The sequence below is a fragment of the Gymnogyps californianus genome, chromosome 3 (genome assembly GCF_018139145.2).
Source record: "Gymnogyps californianus isolate 813 chromosome 3, ASM1813914v2, whole genome shotgun sequence".
In the NCBI taxonomy this organism is placed as follows: domain Eukaryota; kingdom Metazoa; phylum Chordata; class Aves; order Accipitriformes; family Cathartidae; genus Gymnogyps; species Gymnogyps californianus.
In genome coordinates, this window is record NC_059473.1 from 89,490,831 (window position 1) to 89,505,719 (window position 14,889).

Consider the following 14,889-nt stretch of genomic DNA (forward strand, 5'->3'; position numbering starts at 1 on the left):
CCGGCAGCCTCACCTGGGCCGCACGGGTTTCAACCGCCACGGCAGAGGACAGCCGCCACCCGCAGCGGAGCGGAGCGGAGGGGAGGCGATACGGCTCTTCGTGCCGCCGCCTCCCCGGTGGGGGCCGCTGAGGCGAGGGAGCAGCGCGCAACCCTCGACCTAGCGTCGCCACCGCCGCCCTCAGCCCGAAGTGCGGCCGTTGAACCGCCGCTGGGCGAGCAGGAGGGGGCGCGCATGCGCGCTCGGCGGGACGGGACGGGACGGGACCGCCGCCGGGGGAGAGGCGGGGTCCGGACCGGTAGCGAGGGGGCTCGGTGTCCTTTGCGGCCTCCGCGCCCTTCTCTCATGGCGTGGGGGGCTTGGGGGGGCCGTACGCCATTGTCCCCCTAGTCACCCGCTCCGAGCTCAGCTCCCTCAGCGGAGCCTCTCCCGAAAGCCTGTCAGGGAAACCCAGCCCGCGGCTGCCGCGGGCAGCGGGGGAACACCGCCGAGCTGGCACGGGTGGGCGCCCGGGGGAGGGCGGCGGGCCGCCTCCGGAGGGGCGGGCCTCGCTGAGGTGAGGAGTAAAACGATGGCAGGCCTCTTTCTGAGGGAGGTGCCGCTGGTACCGTCGGGCGTTCGCCGCCCCTGAGGTAGGGCTGGTCCCCTGAGGTAGGCGGCACCGCCCGGTGCCCCACAGACCCAGGCCCTGCCGGCCCAGCGAACAGCGCGCACTGCTGCACGGCCACGAAAGAGCAGCGAAACGGAGGCACGGCGTTGACGTACGGGGGCGGACGCGGCTGGCGCCTGGGGCGGCAACTTGGAAGTCTGTGCGTGACGTCACTGAAGTTGTGCAAGACTTGGTGTCACCGAGGGCGTCATCTGTTACGCTGGATTTGCTATGGGGGCCGGGGTTGGGGCCGGGGCCGGGGCTAAGCCCGGCCCGGCCTCCGCCCCAACCCGCCCGGCTCTGACACACGCGTGGCCGTGGCCCGGGCGCCACGTAGCGGCTGCGTTGCCCGCCCTCCGCGCTGCCATTGGGCGGGCGCGGCTTGGGGGCGTGGCCTCGCCGGCTCTGGAAGGGGAGCGCGGCAGCTGCGGTGGGAGGTGAGCGGTCTCGGGTGGGATCCGGTGGAGCTCCTGTCCTTCGCGAGTGGGCCCGGGTGGCGGTGCTGGGTGGAACCCGAGGCCCTCAGCCGTGCAGGGAAGCGGCTGCTGGAGCCGCTTGTGGTGGCGTGCGTCCGGCTGGCCCTCCCCGGCCCAACGGGTGTCTGCGCCTCGGGTGGCTGGGGCGGGGTGGAAACCGTGGGGTTGGCACGGCTGGCGGGGTGGGTCCGTAGAGAGCGCCTTAGAAGAGCCGCGATCCGAGTAAAACATCCAGGTGACACTGCTGGGGGTTTGCCTCTGCCTGCAAGGGCTTGAAGAGGGAGGACAGGCTGCTTTTGAACTCAGAAGTTAATATATGGAGTCGTGACCGAGTGCAGTGAGTGGCTAATGTTACAGTGAGACACGGCCAGCCCTTTGCAATAACTTTGTTAGGATCCCTGGATCCAGCCGATTGAGAATCGTGGCTCTCCTCGCCTAAATCACATCATCCCTTCATGATGTGGTGAAATCTGGTCGAACTCTGTTTATCTAGTGCTGTACTGGGAATGTAGAGGCTCCTTCATGGATTGTTCTGGTAGTGGTCCCCCTCGCAGTCCCACCAAGGGATTTGATATGAATGGTTTAAGGTATCTGTGGGCTTTAAAATTAAATAAAGTGCAAAATGTGAAACTAATTGTAATGACTTGACTTCTCTCACTTGCATCTGTGTTACTTCCTTCTCTAGAAATGGATTCTGAAGCCCTTAAAAAATACTCAGCATTGCATCCTAAACCTGCTGGACTTACTCTTCAGTATGGCACCGCTGGATTTCGCACCAAGGCTGAACAGCTTGATCACGTCATGTTCCGCATGGGCTTGCTGGCAGTTCTCAGGTCCAAAGCCGTGATATCTACTATTGGCATCATGGTTACAGCATCTCACAATCCTGAAGTAAGAACAACATTTTCTTTAAAAAGAAAGTAGATGTGATCAGTCTGGTGGAATCAAAGCTCGTCATGGTACCAAGAGACCAGATCCTGAAGGCACTTGGGCCTGCTTAAAGCATATGTTTAGCCCGTACCCTGTAAATGTGATCTCCAGCATGTTTGGAGTTACTGTTCCCTGTACACACAAGCGCCATTTTCTCTCATGTGGAAATGCTGTAATGTAGGAAATTTGTAACGTTGGCAAGCTAGGAGTACCCTTGAGAAGAGATGAACTTTTTGAGCAAAGTCTGCAAGTTTAAAACATAAAGAGATGCAGCAATTACAAAGCAGGCATTTAGACTTCGGCAGCTGTGGAGCATTCCAGGTTATTAGAATCTCCCCTTATGTCATTTTAAAGTCAAATGAATTTCATATCAAAATTATAAGGGGGAAAAAGTCAGTTACTTAATATGCTGATTACGTTACTTTTTTGGGCTTGTTGGAGGTTTAAGTAAACAGCTAAGCTATTGCTTCCCAGAAATGCTCCACATTTAAAGAAGCAATGTGATTGAACCATGTGTCAGCTGTCTTCAAAGAGATTTTATTAAGTTTCCCACTTTTAGGCTTACTATCTTTTGTTCTTTTTTCTTCTAAGGAAGATAATGGCGTAAAGCTGGTTGATCCTCTTGGAGAAATGCTGCACCCTACCTGGGAAGAGTATGCCACACAATTAGCAAATGCAGAGGAGCGAGAATTACAGAAAATAATAACTGAGATCTGCCAAAAAGCAGCAGTGAACCAGCACGAAGATGCTTCAGTTTTTATTGGTAGAGACACCAGGTAATTACAAAATGCTGTAGATGTACGCTGCTTTTATGGAAGTGCCAATGTTTTGTTCATGGGTGCTTTTGGATGTTTAGCCTTCTGCAGCCAGATTATGCTTTTTTTAATGCCTAGTCTGCTACCTGTTAATTTATGATTATAGCAATAGGCAAAAGTTTCCCAATGCTGTTTCTATATTAGCTTCCCTGATAGATGTGAGAACTTCCTAGCACTGTTTCTGAACAGGATGCTTTGTTGTGGGTTTGGGGTTTTTTTTGTGGGTACCGTGTGACATCCACGTGTGTTCGGCCATTTACTTGTCTTTGCAATTCTCTGGGGTGGTGGCTTTCAAACTTCTTTATTGGGAGGCGCCTACAATAGGAAAAGGTATGGATTTCTTCATATTGAATCTAAGTCTACGGGCAGGAAGCTTGTAGAATCTTCTTCCACATGTGCTTCCTTCTCAAGTCCATACATAAATGTCTTTTGCAAAGATTATCAGTTGTATTTGTTGTTTTCCAGGCCGAGCAGCGAGAAACTCTCACAGTCAGTAATAGATGGTATCTCCGTTCTCGGTGGTCAGTACCATGGTATGTTGAACTTTTGCAATTCTAGTCTGATTTCAAGGTTTTATACAAATGTGACTGTGTTATGTAGACCTAAAGCAGTAGCCCAGACACCGTTTCCATTTTGGCTTGTAACGATCTTCTTTCAGGGCAGTTGTATGGCTTTAATGCAAGGGGTGGGGGTTCATCTTTTCATAACAGAACTTGAAAAATTTCATACGGGTTTCCTGCACTGCATTTGTCTGTTTATTGTAGAACAGCAAATACCGTACAACTTTTAAGGAGGAATTAATTTAGCATTCTATTTCTGAATATTGTGCCTTTTATTTTATGCTAGATTATGGTCTGGTGACAACGCCACAGCTACATTACATGGTCTGCTGTCGAAACACCCAAGGGCAGTATGGGAGAGCAATGGTGGAAGGTTATTATGAAAAACTATCCAAAGCTTTTACGGAACTGATAAAACAGGTGAATACTGGGTGTTGTCTTCTTCGTGCAAATGTAGAAAATGAATGTCTTCTGTTTGTTAGCCTCTTTGGGTCTGAAGTTTCGAATTCAGCATGCCTCTAGGTGTGGTTTCACTAGGATATGAGCTCACTTTGCCCCTTCTTCCCTTGTGCTAAGTCTCCAGCTCTGGAGAGAGTCAGAGGCATCTGAAGATTGACTGTGCCAATGGAATAGGAGCCCTGAAACTATCAGAAATGGAGCCCTACTTTCCAAAGGAGGTGCTAATTCACCTATATAACGACGGAACCAAGGAGAAACTCAATCACTTATGTGGTGCAGATTTTGTGAAAGTTCACCAGAAACCACCTAGAGGTAGGTAGTCAGTAATTTTATATCCTTTTACCTCCTCTTCAGATCTGAAGGTGCAGGGTTTAGCAATGGTGTATCATCTTCGGATAAGCTGAGCTCCCTGTTTCTTACTAAGTGACTGCATGAATGGTTCTGCTTGTGCAATGGGAAGAGAGAATCATACAGCGGGTTTGGCACATCCCTAGTTTATGTTAGTCTAAATTGTTTGGAGGAGTACAGTATGTCTCCAACTGGCTGAAATATGTTTGACAGTCCAGTCTGAATGTTAAGCTGGTGGAGTCCAAAGATCAGTTAGGACTGGCTTACTGTTATTTACTGCTCTTTGTATTATCAAGAAACATTTACATTGTGGGCTGGGGTTGCAGACACTTTTCCAGGTTCCTGAGGAAGAGCTGGGATAATTAACAGCTTGGTGCCAGCAGACTGATTGACATAAGCCAGTGAGGAAATTATTTCAACTGCAAAGTGCATAAAAGAAAATCCCTGAACTGGGGGAGCCAGGCTAGTTTGGATATTAGGTTATTTGAGGCTAAACTGGGTTCTCCATTTGACAACTGCACCCTCACTGCAACTGCTAGCCAAATCTGAACACCAAGGTACGGTGTCATTTCCCACTTGCCACGCTGCTTGTGTGCTGGAGAAGTGTAGAAAATGCTGTAGAAATGTGGGAGCAGCACAGCGGCAGTCCCTGCCAGCGATGGATGCTTGTGTGTCACATCTGGATCCCGGCTTTAACTGGGACTGAGGGGAGACTCCTTTGTCATTTCCATGCAAGGATGTGCTCTGAAAAGCAAATGTGGTTTCCTAAGCATTCACTGAAATAAATGATCTGATTTCTCTGAAGTGTTAAGCTGTAACAGCTTCCTGTTTAAAGTCATAGGGAGTCTCAACCTGTTAAATGTCGCAGTTGTCATTACTTCATGTTTTAGCTTGAGGACCTCAATGGCAGTGGGTATGTGTTGTCCTGTATCACTGTAGGCATGCAGGAGAAGAAACAGGCAAGTTTTGGGGTATAGTTTCCTGTGGTCTGAAGGACAAGGTGTCAGCAACGTGGGCCAGTTTTCCTGTCTGCTTGTGTACTAAAATTGTTTTTTCCAAGAAGGGGTTACAGGATGCAGCGTGTCCTTTGGAGCTCCCTGCTGAGTTCCTGACCGACTCTGAAATCAGCCTAGGGAGTGGCTAGCTGCAGTTTCTGAGACATGGACTCTGAGGTTAACATGGCCGGCATCTTAAAGAAAAGCAAGATGTACCTTAATAAAACAGCAGTTCATTTTTGTGTAGCATTGCTGTGTCAGGTGATGACTGCTTCCTAGCTGTTTCTCTATTGGCATTAAGCCTGGAAAGTTTTTGAGGCAGGTACTCGTTATGCATTATATACGTTGTTGTATAAATTCAGTGTCAAGCAAACTAAACGTGAGGTATTTTATAGCCATCAGGTATTTTTATAGCCAGGTGTATGTTTTTTGTACAGCTCTGAGAAATCTTGGTGATGGTTGCTTTGTAGTGGGGCTGTTTTTTCAATGGTAGGATTTATGTGCCACCTCCTGTTGTAATTGCACTTCAGTGATGGCTTTGCTGGCATGGGGGTGCACGCTTGTCTTGCATTAGGAAAAGTGTGTCTCCTGTGTGAAAGGAAGCAAAGGGGAGGTGCAGGTCTGTCAAGTGGGAATGGAATAAAATTAAACAGGCCTGAAATATTTCCTGAAGAAAAGCATTTTTGATGCAAGGGAAAAATAGTTAATTCCCATGTGTCTTGGAGCGTGAAGTATGTAGTAGTGTTATACTAAGAGTGCGCAGCAGATCTGCCACGTGCCAGGAAATGCAGGAGACATGGCTCTGCAGCCCTCCTCTGCCCGAGTGTGGTTTGCCTCCACACCCAGGGGTGTGCAGCGTGCCACAGCCCCGCTCAGAGGAGCAGTAAGGGAGGGCTGGGTGAGTGCCCCGTGTCCAACCAAGGTCAGCCAGCTGCCACTCGCTGCTTCAGGCTCCTTCCCCGGGTGTCGGGCAGGCCCCCGGGTGTCACTCTGCAAACACTGGCTCACTCTGCTGTGCAGGGGGGGAAAGCAATTCGCCTTGGTCTGGGGGTGATGTGTGCGACTCGGTATGCTCTGTGGTGACTAAGTGCATGAGGAAAGGGGTGGGTGTTCTTCTGCTGCAAGGTTAACCTTGTGCCATAACTGACATTCAGTGCTTATTTCCAAAATTTAGAGATGTGACTACGCACGATAGTTCTGGGACTGATTTTCATACACATCTGGGGAGAAGGTGTAGCATAATAAATGTTTAGAGAACCTGCATTTTTTATATTACTATTTGTATTTTTGATCTGAATATGCACTTTTCAGTTGCCATTCAATACAGCATCCCTGTTGAAAGTCTCTTAGTAAAAGCAATGTCTGTTTCACAGCATTAGTTTTGTGTGTGTGTCTGCACAGAGCTAATTTCCGCATAAGATCCATGCTGGGACTAATTTAAACATTTTGTATCTTTTTCTGTCTCTAACTTGCATTTGTAACTCTGTGTGCACTAGGGCTAGACATGAAGCCCAATGAGAGATGCTGCTCATTTGATGGCGATGCAGATAGAATTGTTTATTACTATAAGGACGCAACTGGCCATTTTCACCTAATTGATGGAGATAAAATAGCAACTTTAATTAGTATCTTCCTTAAAGAACTTCTTGCCAAGGTAACTCTAATGTATGAAATGAATGCTGACACTTTAATTTGTAACGTTTAAAATAGTCTATGGAAGCTCTGTTAGTCTGTACGTATGCAGTCTCTCTACATCTACCTGAAGTGAACCCAGTTTAAAAAGAGATCAGTCCTGTACCTCATTGGTATGTCCAAAATGTTGTTTTTACAGGGGCGTGATTGCCACACTCCAAATAAAAGTCTGAGCACTGGTATTTTAACCTGGAACCTGTTCTTATTGGGAGAGAACTTTTCCAGTTTCAGTGTACAAAGTATTGATATGCCGTTCTCTTTGTTTTGGTATCTTTCATTTAATTTTTCATTAATTTTGGCTTCAGTCCTTCCATCAGCGTTTCTGTGAAGCTTTATGAAGGTTGGGCATTCCACTTGCATGAGAACTTGCTCGTGGCAGTCAAGGGGTTTGTATGTCATCATTCCAAACCCACTATCATCTGACATGTAGCATCCTCTCCCCGCAGGGGACAGAGAGAAAAAGCTTTTCTTTTTCAGAAGTCCTCTTAGACTCGGTGTCTATAATACTAAACCTCGACAAGGTATCCTGGTTTTGTTTTCTTAGAGACCAGCTCATTTCTTACACTGTGGCAGAGAAGCTGGCCAGTGAGGAGAACTTGTGCTTGCCACTGGCCTTTGCTTGCTTTGCACTGGAAGCTTTGACTTTACTGCTTGTGTATATGGCCTCATGTCATGCCATGTGTCTGGCCAGTGCACTGAGCTTGCTGAATCTGAAAAAGGGGTTTGGAAAGGCTAAGCTTGGAGAGCTGCTTCCAGCCAGCCACAAAAAAATGTGATATACAAAGCTTGAACAGAATTCATGTTGTCTTAAACACAGAGGTTCTCTGTGAGCTGGTGCCTTCCTCTGATGCCCAGGAGTTTTAATTGTCTATAGGAGAATGTATGTTTAATAGTTCTGATTATCCTTCCGTTTATCCTACTCATCTGGCTATGTGCCTGTCGGACAGTAAAGCACTTTGCTTCTTGGTTTGCTCAGGTGGGACAGACCTTAAAGATGGCGGTGGTACAAACAGCATATGCCAATGGGAGTTCGACACGCTACCTTGAGGAAACACTGAAGGTATTCTCCATTTTTTTTCTGGTAGTTTTCTGCAAATGTTGTTTACTGCAAATTTGTTTACTTCTAAAATAAATTCTACTGTAATATGATTGCTAGGAAAACTTAAACTAGGCTAAAATAAATGGCTTTCAAACCTGCAGTAGCAACTAAATTCTTGGTGGTAAAGGAGACACAAGAGAACAAAGCTGAAAAAGTTCTAGTCAGCTTTTACTAGTTTAAAAAAAAAGTTTGGCAAAATCTAAACAAAATCCCTTGTGACTTCTGGAACAAGTTGAGGACTTCACAGCTTTGCGACGAAGTGAGTCGGTAAAGGCTCCTTGATACTTTGACACTGGTTGTTTCATTTTCTGCAACAGGCTAAATGTTGTTCACTATGGATATCGAGCTAAGATATTATTTCAGTTTGGATAGAAATCTGGTACGTTGCCTGAAACCATAAAATGAATGGTGTTTTTCTTCGTTTGGGGTTTTGTTTATTTATTTATTTGTTTGTTTTTTAAAGCAGCCTTTATTTCCACTTGAGTAAATGAAATCTTCCTTTTAATCAGATCTGCAGAAATAGTGGATAATTTTAGCTCTGGGGAGTCAGTAGTTGTGAAACACAGGTTAGTTTGTAACAGTCTGCCCGGTTGGTGCTCAGTTCCTGGCACTTCACCTGTAGTTCCCATCTACTGAGGAGAGTCTGTAACACTGTTTACATTCTCTGCATATCCTTGGGCTGCAGGTACCTGTGCACTGTGTCAAAACAGGAGTGAAACACTTGCATCACAAGGCCCAGGAGTTTGATGTTGGTGTTTATTTTGAGGCAAACGGACATGGCACAGTAAGTATGAGCATGTAATGCATAATATCAGCCAACATGTACAAAATTTCAGTTGGATTAGCTGGAGAAGGAGGTCTTTTCAATCCCTGCTTAAATTTATAAACAAGACTTTTCTCTCCTTGTTTGAGAACAGACTTGTTTTCCCCCTTCTGTCTTTATCTTGGCATTGCCACCAGCTCCTCTGTGTTTTATGTGGGAATGGGAATTCATGGTAGCAAACATTAATGATGGTTATTTGGGCTTAAATGGTAAAAGTTTTCCCCTCATTGCTGCACGTATGCTAGTTCGTGATGTGGGCTGATCTTGACAAGCTCTCATCTTTTTATTCTAGGTATTATTTAGTAAAGCTGCTGAAACTAAAATAAGACAACTGGCAAAAGAGGAGAAAGATGATGAAAAAAGAGAAGCAGCGAAGGTGCTTGAAAACATGATTGACCTTATTAATCAGGTAAAAACTGAGAGAAGCAAATCACTGTGGTGACTGGTGCAGTCTTCTGGCTTCAGGACCCAAAGAGGGAATGGGATAGCATGGGAACCTAGTGATAGGATGTGACTTGTTCATGATTCAACAGCAAGTAATCTTTCATCGGCTGTTTTTCATTAACTTATGTGGTACGGGAGGATGGGGGTGTTCCAGTGCCCGTGTCCACACAGCCTTGGGACTCCCTCTCTTAGCACAGACGTTATTCATCTGGGGTATGCCAGATCATACTTCACAGGCCAGCTTTAAGCATCCTGACCCCAGAACAAAGGTGAGGTGCCAGTCCTCCTTAGGAGAGGTGACTATTAGGACATTTAGGATGTGTACAAGTGTGCTGCTGTTCTCCTTACCACAGGGTCAGCATGGTAAGGAGGAAAAAACAAACCACCACCCCCCAAACCAACGAACCAACCAACCTGAGCTACCCAGACTGAGGCAAGTCAGCCTGGCTGCTTTTTCACTCTTTGGCTACAAGCTCACTGATCAAATCATGCCTTCGTTTCTTCCCTTCCTGTTAACAGACAGTTGGTGATGCCATCTCAGACATGTTGGTTATTGAAGCAATCCTGGCTTTGAAAGGTCTGACTGTGCAACAGTGGGACGCTGTCTACACTGACCTTCCGAATCGGCTGCTCAAAGTTCAGGTGAGTTACACACCGCGCTGGCTCGGGTTACAGCAGCCTCTTGGGGCCCTGCTCTGAGCATCTCTTGCCTGCATATATTTAGATAAGCTTTATTTTAAAGCTGAAACAGCCCTTTAAAGGGCAGAAGTAGGCCAAACAAGCCATGAAACAACCCAGAGGAGGGAGCAGAATTTCACTTGGACAAAAATAAAAATGACTTACACAAATGATGAAATAGTAGCCAACTCTGTTAAATGGAAAAACCTAACCAAAACTGTTCAAATTTTAACTTTGAATTTCTTTAACTTCCAAATTAGAAAAATCCTATTTTTCTAAGGCCCCTGCCTGCTGGGCAGCAGGATTTTTCTTGCTGTGCCACTTTACATAACTTGAATATTCAAGCTCTTACTTCTTTATCTTCTCCAACATTCAGACAAAGAGCTTGAGCAGAACAGGCTCCCACGTGGTAGCATTCTGTTAGACACAGTAAGGGAGCTCTGGGCTCTAAATTAAGCAGAGGAGAGAGTTTAAGTGTTCTGATCTACTGGGAGAAGCTGCGGCTTCCGTTCAGAGGCTGACCAAGGAGGCATGTTCAGAACTGACCCTTTTTCGAAACCAAGCAGCTGAGTCCAATCAGGACTGGGTTAATACATGCTGAGTAGCAGCTGAGCAGGGATCCTCCAGATCCCAAAGTGTTTGAGTTAAAGCAGGGAACTCCCAAATTGAGCTCTTCTTCAGGCAGCACAACACATCAAAACCTGAAGTTCTGTCTCACCCGTGACCTTTTTCATTCTGCTCTCATTGTACAGCTCCAGCACACAAATAAATTGGCTGTTTCTGATGCTGCAGGTTGCAGACAGGCGAGTTATTGACACAACAGACGCAGAAAGGCGTGCGGTTACACCTCCGGGACTACAGGAGAAAATTGATGCGCTTGTAAAGAAGCACAGATTGTCACGAGCATTTGTCCGTCCATCAGGAACGGAAGATGTAGTTAGAATATACGCTGAAGCAGACACACAGGTCAGAGCTTAAACAAATCCATTTCATATACAAGTTGTTTATGTTAAACAGTCTTTTGCTTGGCATTGGGTGATGGAGGGAAAAATATGTTTACATACCCATCATTTAATCACACTTAACAGGTGCTAAATTTGGAAAAAACCTTAGTGATCACAAAAAGTCTCTTTGGATTTTCTTTTATTTATAAAAGTGATGTTTACTGTTCTCAATGTTTATCTTTAAAAATTAAATGTTTATAAAGGCAGATTTGACACTGGATGATTTTGAAAAGAAAATCAGCCTTTTGAGAACTCAGGGTTAAGAAGAAAGTTACCAAAGCAGCCCGTAACTGCATGGTTTCCCAAGAGGCAAAATAAAAAAATAAACTTTGGCTGCTGTTAAGATTTAGTCCACATGTGAACTTCAAGTTGACAGCAAAAGCAGTGGTCCTGCTCTTCCCCCTTCACATGCTCACGCCTGCTTCTTCCTGCCAGCGTGACCACAGTGGCAGAAGATACCTCAGGATGACAGAGCAGTATAGGGAACACAGCATTTGCAGGAAAATGCTTGCCTTGATATCACATACTTGCTCTAACCTTCTCATGCTGACACCAGTGTAACTAACTTTGAAAACTTTTCACAGGAGAATGCGGATGCCCTCGCCCATGAAGTAAGCCTGGCTGTTTACCACCTTGCTGGTGGAAAAGGAGCACCACCCCAGCCTATATAACAAATGATACAACTGCAGTTAAAGTTCATAACTTGACTTATTTTTTAATACTACTTTCTTTACCGATGCTAGTGTGGACATACCCAGCCCTTCCTGAGAGTAGCAAGGATTAATCAGAACTGAGCGGAATATTACTCCACTTATTCTTTAGCTCCGTTAGCAACTTACCTCTTAATGAGATGCTCTTGCTGCTGAATGTTTCCCCCCCGTCCCCGAGTTTGTCTAACATCTGAAGCTGAAGTGACTTAGAGGTGACTCACTCCTTGACAGTCAGTGGCCTGGCTGTGCCCAGAAGGAATTCTGCCCCCCACCCAGCTTATTTCATAGGTTGTTGTCACGTTGTGCCTGAAGTCCAACTCCCGCACCCTCAGCGCACTTGCGGAAGCTGCCTTTGACTCGAGCTCTGTTGTGACTGTGCTGAGCTGCAGCGCAGCGCACTGCTGCGGAAACATCGGCAACTGGTCTTGAGATTCAGTTCACCTCAGTTCAAGGGGGAAACAATACAATGAAAAAGAGCATTTGCAAATAATAATGTATTATTGCAATATTGTCTTCATTAGATACTTCTATGAAATTAAAGTATTGCTTGGAAAGCAATCTGCAGTAATAGTATTTATAATAATTTTTAAGAGGGAAGGGAGAGAGACAAGTTTGTCTTCTGTGGCCCTTACCACTCCCCAGCAGGGTGAAGGGCTGGGGCCAACAGGATGTAATGTTTTAAATACACAAGTATCTTCCTCCACATATTTCAGTTCAGGGTATCCACCTCTGACAAATGTATTTCTCATTGTAGTCCTGTATTAACTCCTGGCATAATGGCATTTTCCAGATTGCTAAATAAGCACAAATTCCAACAGATCAAAAAAAAAAACAACCCAATAAATAAACTGGAAACAAATTGAAAAAATGTGCACCTTGTATTTTTTTTTTTAGGATTTTTTTAAAGACAGAACTCAAGACAACAAAACATGTACTGTAAATAGTAGGCACCATAATCAATATGAGCCACCAATATTTAAACTTGATTCAGGCCACATCCAGAACTTTCCTCTTATTTACAAATATTTAACTTAAATACAACATGAAGTGTTTCATTACATACAAAGTAAGAAAAGAATACTATACAACTGGGAAAGATACAGTATTTCATTTAAATAGTTACACTACATATAAGCTGAGTAGTACCAGTTTGGTTCATGTTTTTATGACACCTTCAAGAAAATCCTTCTCAACCATTTCTTCTATCTTTTGTCTTGCTTTGCTGGAGAAGGTCTTCAGGTTCTCCATTTTTATGTCCTTACTCGGAAAGCAGTTGGGGTAAAGGACAGGGCTCCCTGAGTGTCCAACGCATCTGCTTGTGACTTTGCTGTTAAAAACTTGGCTGAGTACATTGAAGAAAGGCAAAAGCTGCTCAATGCTGCGAACAGTGTAGATGGTTAAAAGCAAGTGACCTGGTTCCCAACTTAGTGTTTTCCCTGAGCTGTCCTCCTCTGGGTTTTTCTGTAAAAATAAAAGAATAATGCCCAATAAAGTATTTTTCTATATTCCAAATATATTTGTCCTATCAACAAAATACAGGTATGCTGGAGTGCAGCTTTTGAAGCCGATCTCCTGCTCCTCCCCTCACCACGCTTTGCAGCGGCGGTGGCTGGGAGCGTACAGGCTGGCAGCCGGTCGGCTGACGCTAACAGGAAAGCTGCGGTGGGCGTTCGAGTCCACCGCCTCAGCCCAGGGCTGCCCCAACGCAAGGCAGCCCCCCTGCCCTGGCACCTGCCGTGCTGCCCTGCAGAGCTGCTCCTGGTGCAGCACCCTGCTGGCTAACGTTAACAGCCCAAGCTGGTGACACCCATGCAGCTGCAATACCGGTTAAGTCGTGTGCTACTTCAGCTGCTTTCCGAAGCAGGCTGGTGTCTGGTAACGCTCGCGCTTCACCCTACTGCCAGCATTAATGACAATAAACCCCAGAAGAAGTTAAAACAGAAATGGAGCATTTGCACTTTGACACTAGAGTTCAGAGTTTTCAGGAAGAGCAAAAGCAGTGCTGTTTTTAGTATCAGAAATAACACACGTGGAGGCTCTGAGCAAACACCTGAAGTTGTCCTCAAAGGAAAACGGTTCAGTTACTCATTGCGCGTTCTCAGAAGACCTTGGTTACGCACCTTCCATTTCATGGGGGGAATTTCAAGAGAGAGAATTTCAGGAACCCCACCAGCGAAGGCAGCAGTCACACACCAGATGCTCACAGGCAGTGTCAGTACACTGCTGTAACCCTGTTTAGGGTTGCCTTAAATATCTGCATACTAAAATACCTGAGCACTAACATCCAGCTGCTTATATGGTACTCTTCACTCATTTCCTCTTTTTTCTTTGAATCAATAAACAGACACAAATCTAGACAGTAAGGTACTATCACCACTACAAACACCTTGTGTGGACTGTTACTGACAAACCAGTATGGGAGAGCTTCTACCACGAAGTAGAGTTCCAGCAATACTGGTTTTTATTCTGTGAGGAAGGAGAAAAAGAAGCACAAAGGCCACATCAAGGAGAGCCACCTCCTGATCCGCCTCTGGCCAGCGCCTCCCTCCCGCTGCCCTGGCAATGCCTCTGCTGAGGCAGGGGTGCGAGACCCCTGCAGGCTGCACAGCTCCTGAAGAGCGGGCTTTGTGACGAAAGGAGAGTGAATGGGAAAAAGAACAGCAGTGGGAGCAGAGCCTAAGGAAGGGTCACTGATTGCACGGCCTCTGAGCAAACAGATTTTCTTCAAGAGATGATACTTCAGCAAATACAGTTTTTGCCCTTTAAATGAAGCAACTGTCTTTTGCAATTCATGAGCCTACATGACATCCGTTTCACAAAAACCAATTAGGTTAAAATTAAACAGGAACGTATTTAGTATTTTAATCTGGTGGTTCGGCTCCCTGTCACATGGATTACTATTCTAGCTCTACAAGTCTCAAGAAAAGAAAGGCTCACAATGAACTAGAACAACGGGAAGAATGAATTCCAAGTGGTGAGCACGGACTACCTCCAGCACACAGCATCAGTGTTACACAGCAGCCAACCAAATGGGGTGCACCTGCAAATACTAATTCTCTCTCTGAGCAATGAAATACTACCCGTCCAAGCCGCTTCCTCACAGCAGTATCTGCTAAGCAAACACCACTAATTCCTCAGATACTTAAAACAACAGTTAATTTGACAGAGACCGATTAGAGATTGTGTGTTTCACACCTGCCGTTTGGC

The 14,889-nt window shown here is 45.9% G+C and overlaps 2 protein-coding genes across 7 annotated transcripts in view; one reads left to right on the forward strand and one right to left on the reverse strand.

Moving 5' to 3' along the window:
• The first annotated feature begins 1,031 nt into the window (after window positions 1–1,031).
• PGM3 (phosphoglucomutase 3) lies at window positions 1,032–12,532 on the forward strand. Its single transcript, XM_050895145.1, has 13 exons — window positions 1,032–1,086; window positions 1,811–2,016; window positions 2,647–2,831; window positions 3,336–3,403; window positions 3,717–3,863; window positions 4,007–4,201; window positions 6,729–6,886; window positions 7,901–7,984; window positions 8,709–8,807; window positions 9,139–9,255; window positions 9,810–9,932; window positions 10,761–10,934; window positions 11,557–12,532. The coding sequence occupies exons 2-13, from the start codon at window positions 1,813–1,815 to the stop codon at window positions 11,641–11,643; spliced, it is 1,641 nt and encodes a 546-aa protein (XP_050751102.1). The 5' UTR covers window positions 1,032–1,086; window positions 1,811–1,812; the 3' UTR covers window positions 11,644–12,532.
• A 9-nt stretch (window positions 12,533–12,541) lies between these two features.
• DOP1A (DOP1 leucine zipper like protein A) overlaps window positions 12,542–14,889 on the reverse strand; it is a 56,640-nt gene continuing 54,292 nt past the window's right edge. For all 6 annotated transcript variants that reach the window (XM_050895144.1, XM_050895140.1, XM_050895139.1 and 3 more), the window contains one exon: window positions 12,542–13,143. In XM_050895144.1, the coding sequence (XP_050751101.1) occupies window positions 12,838–13,143 (306 nt within the window). In that variant the 3' untranslated portion in view covers window positions 12,542–12,837. The remainder of the gene's footprint in view (window positions 13,144–14,889) is intronic.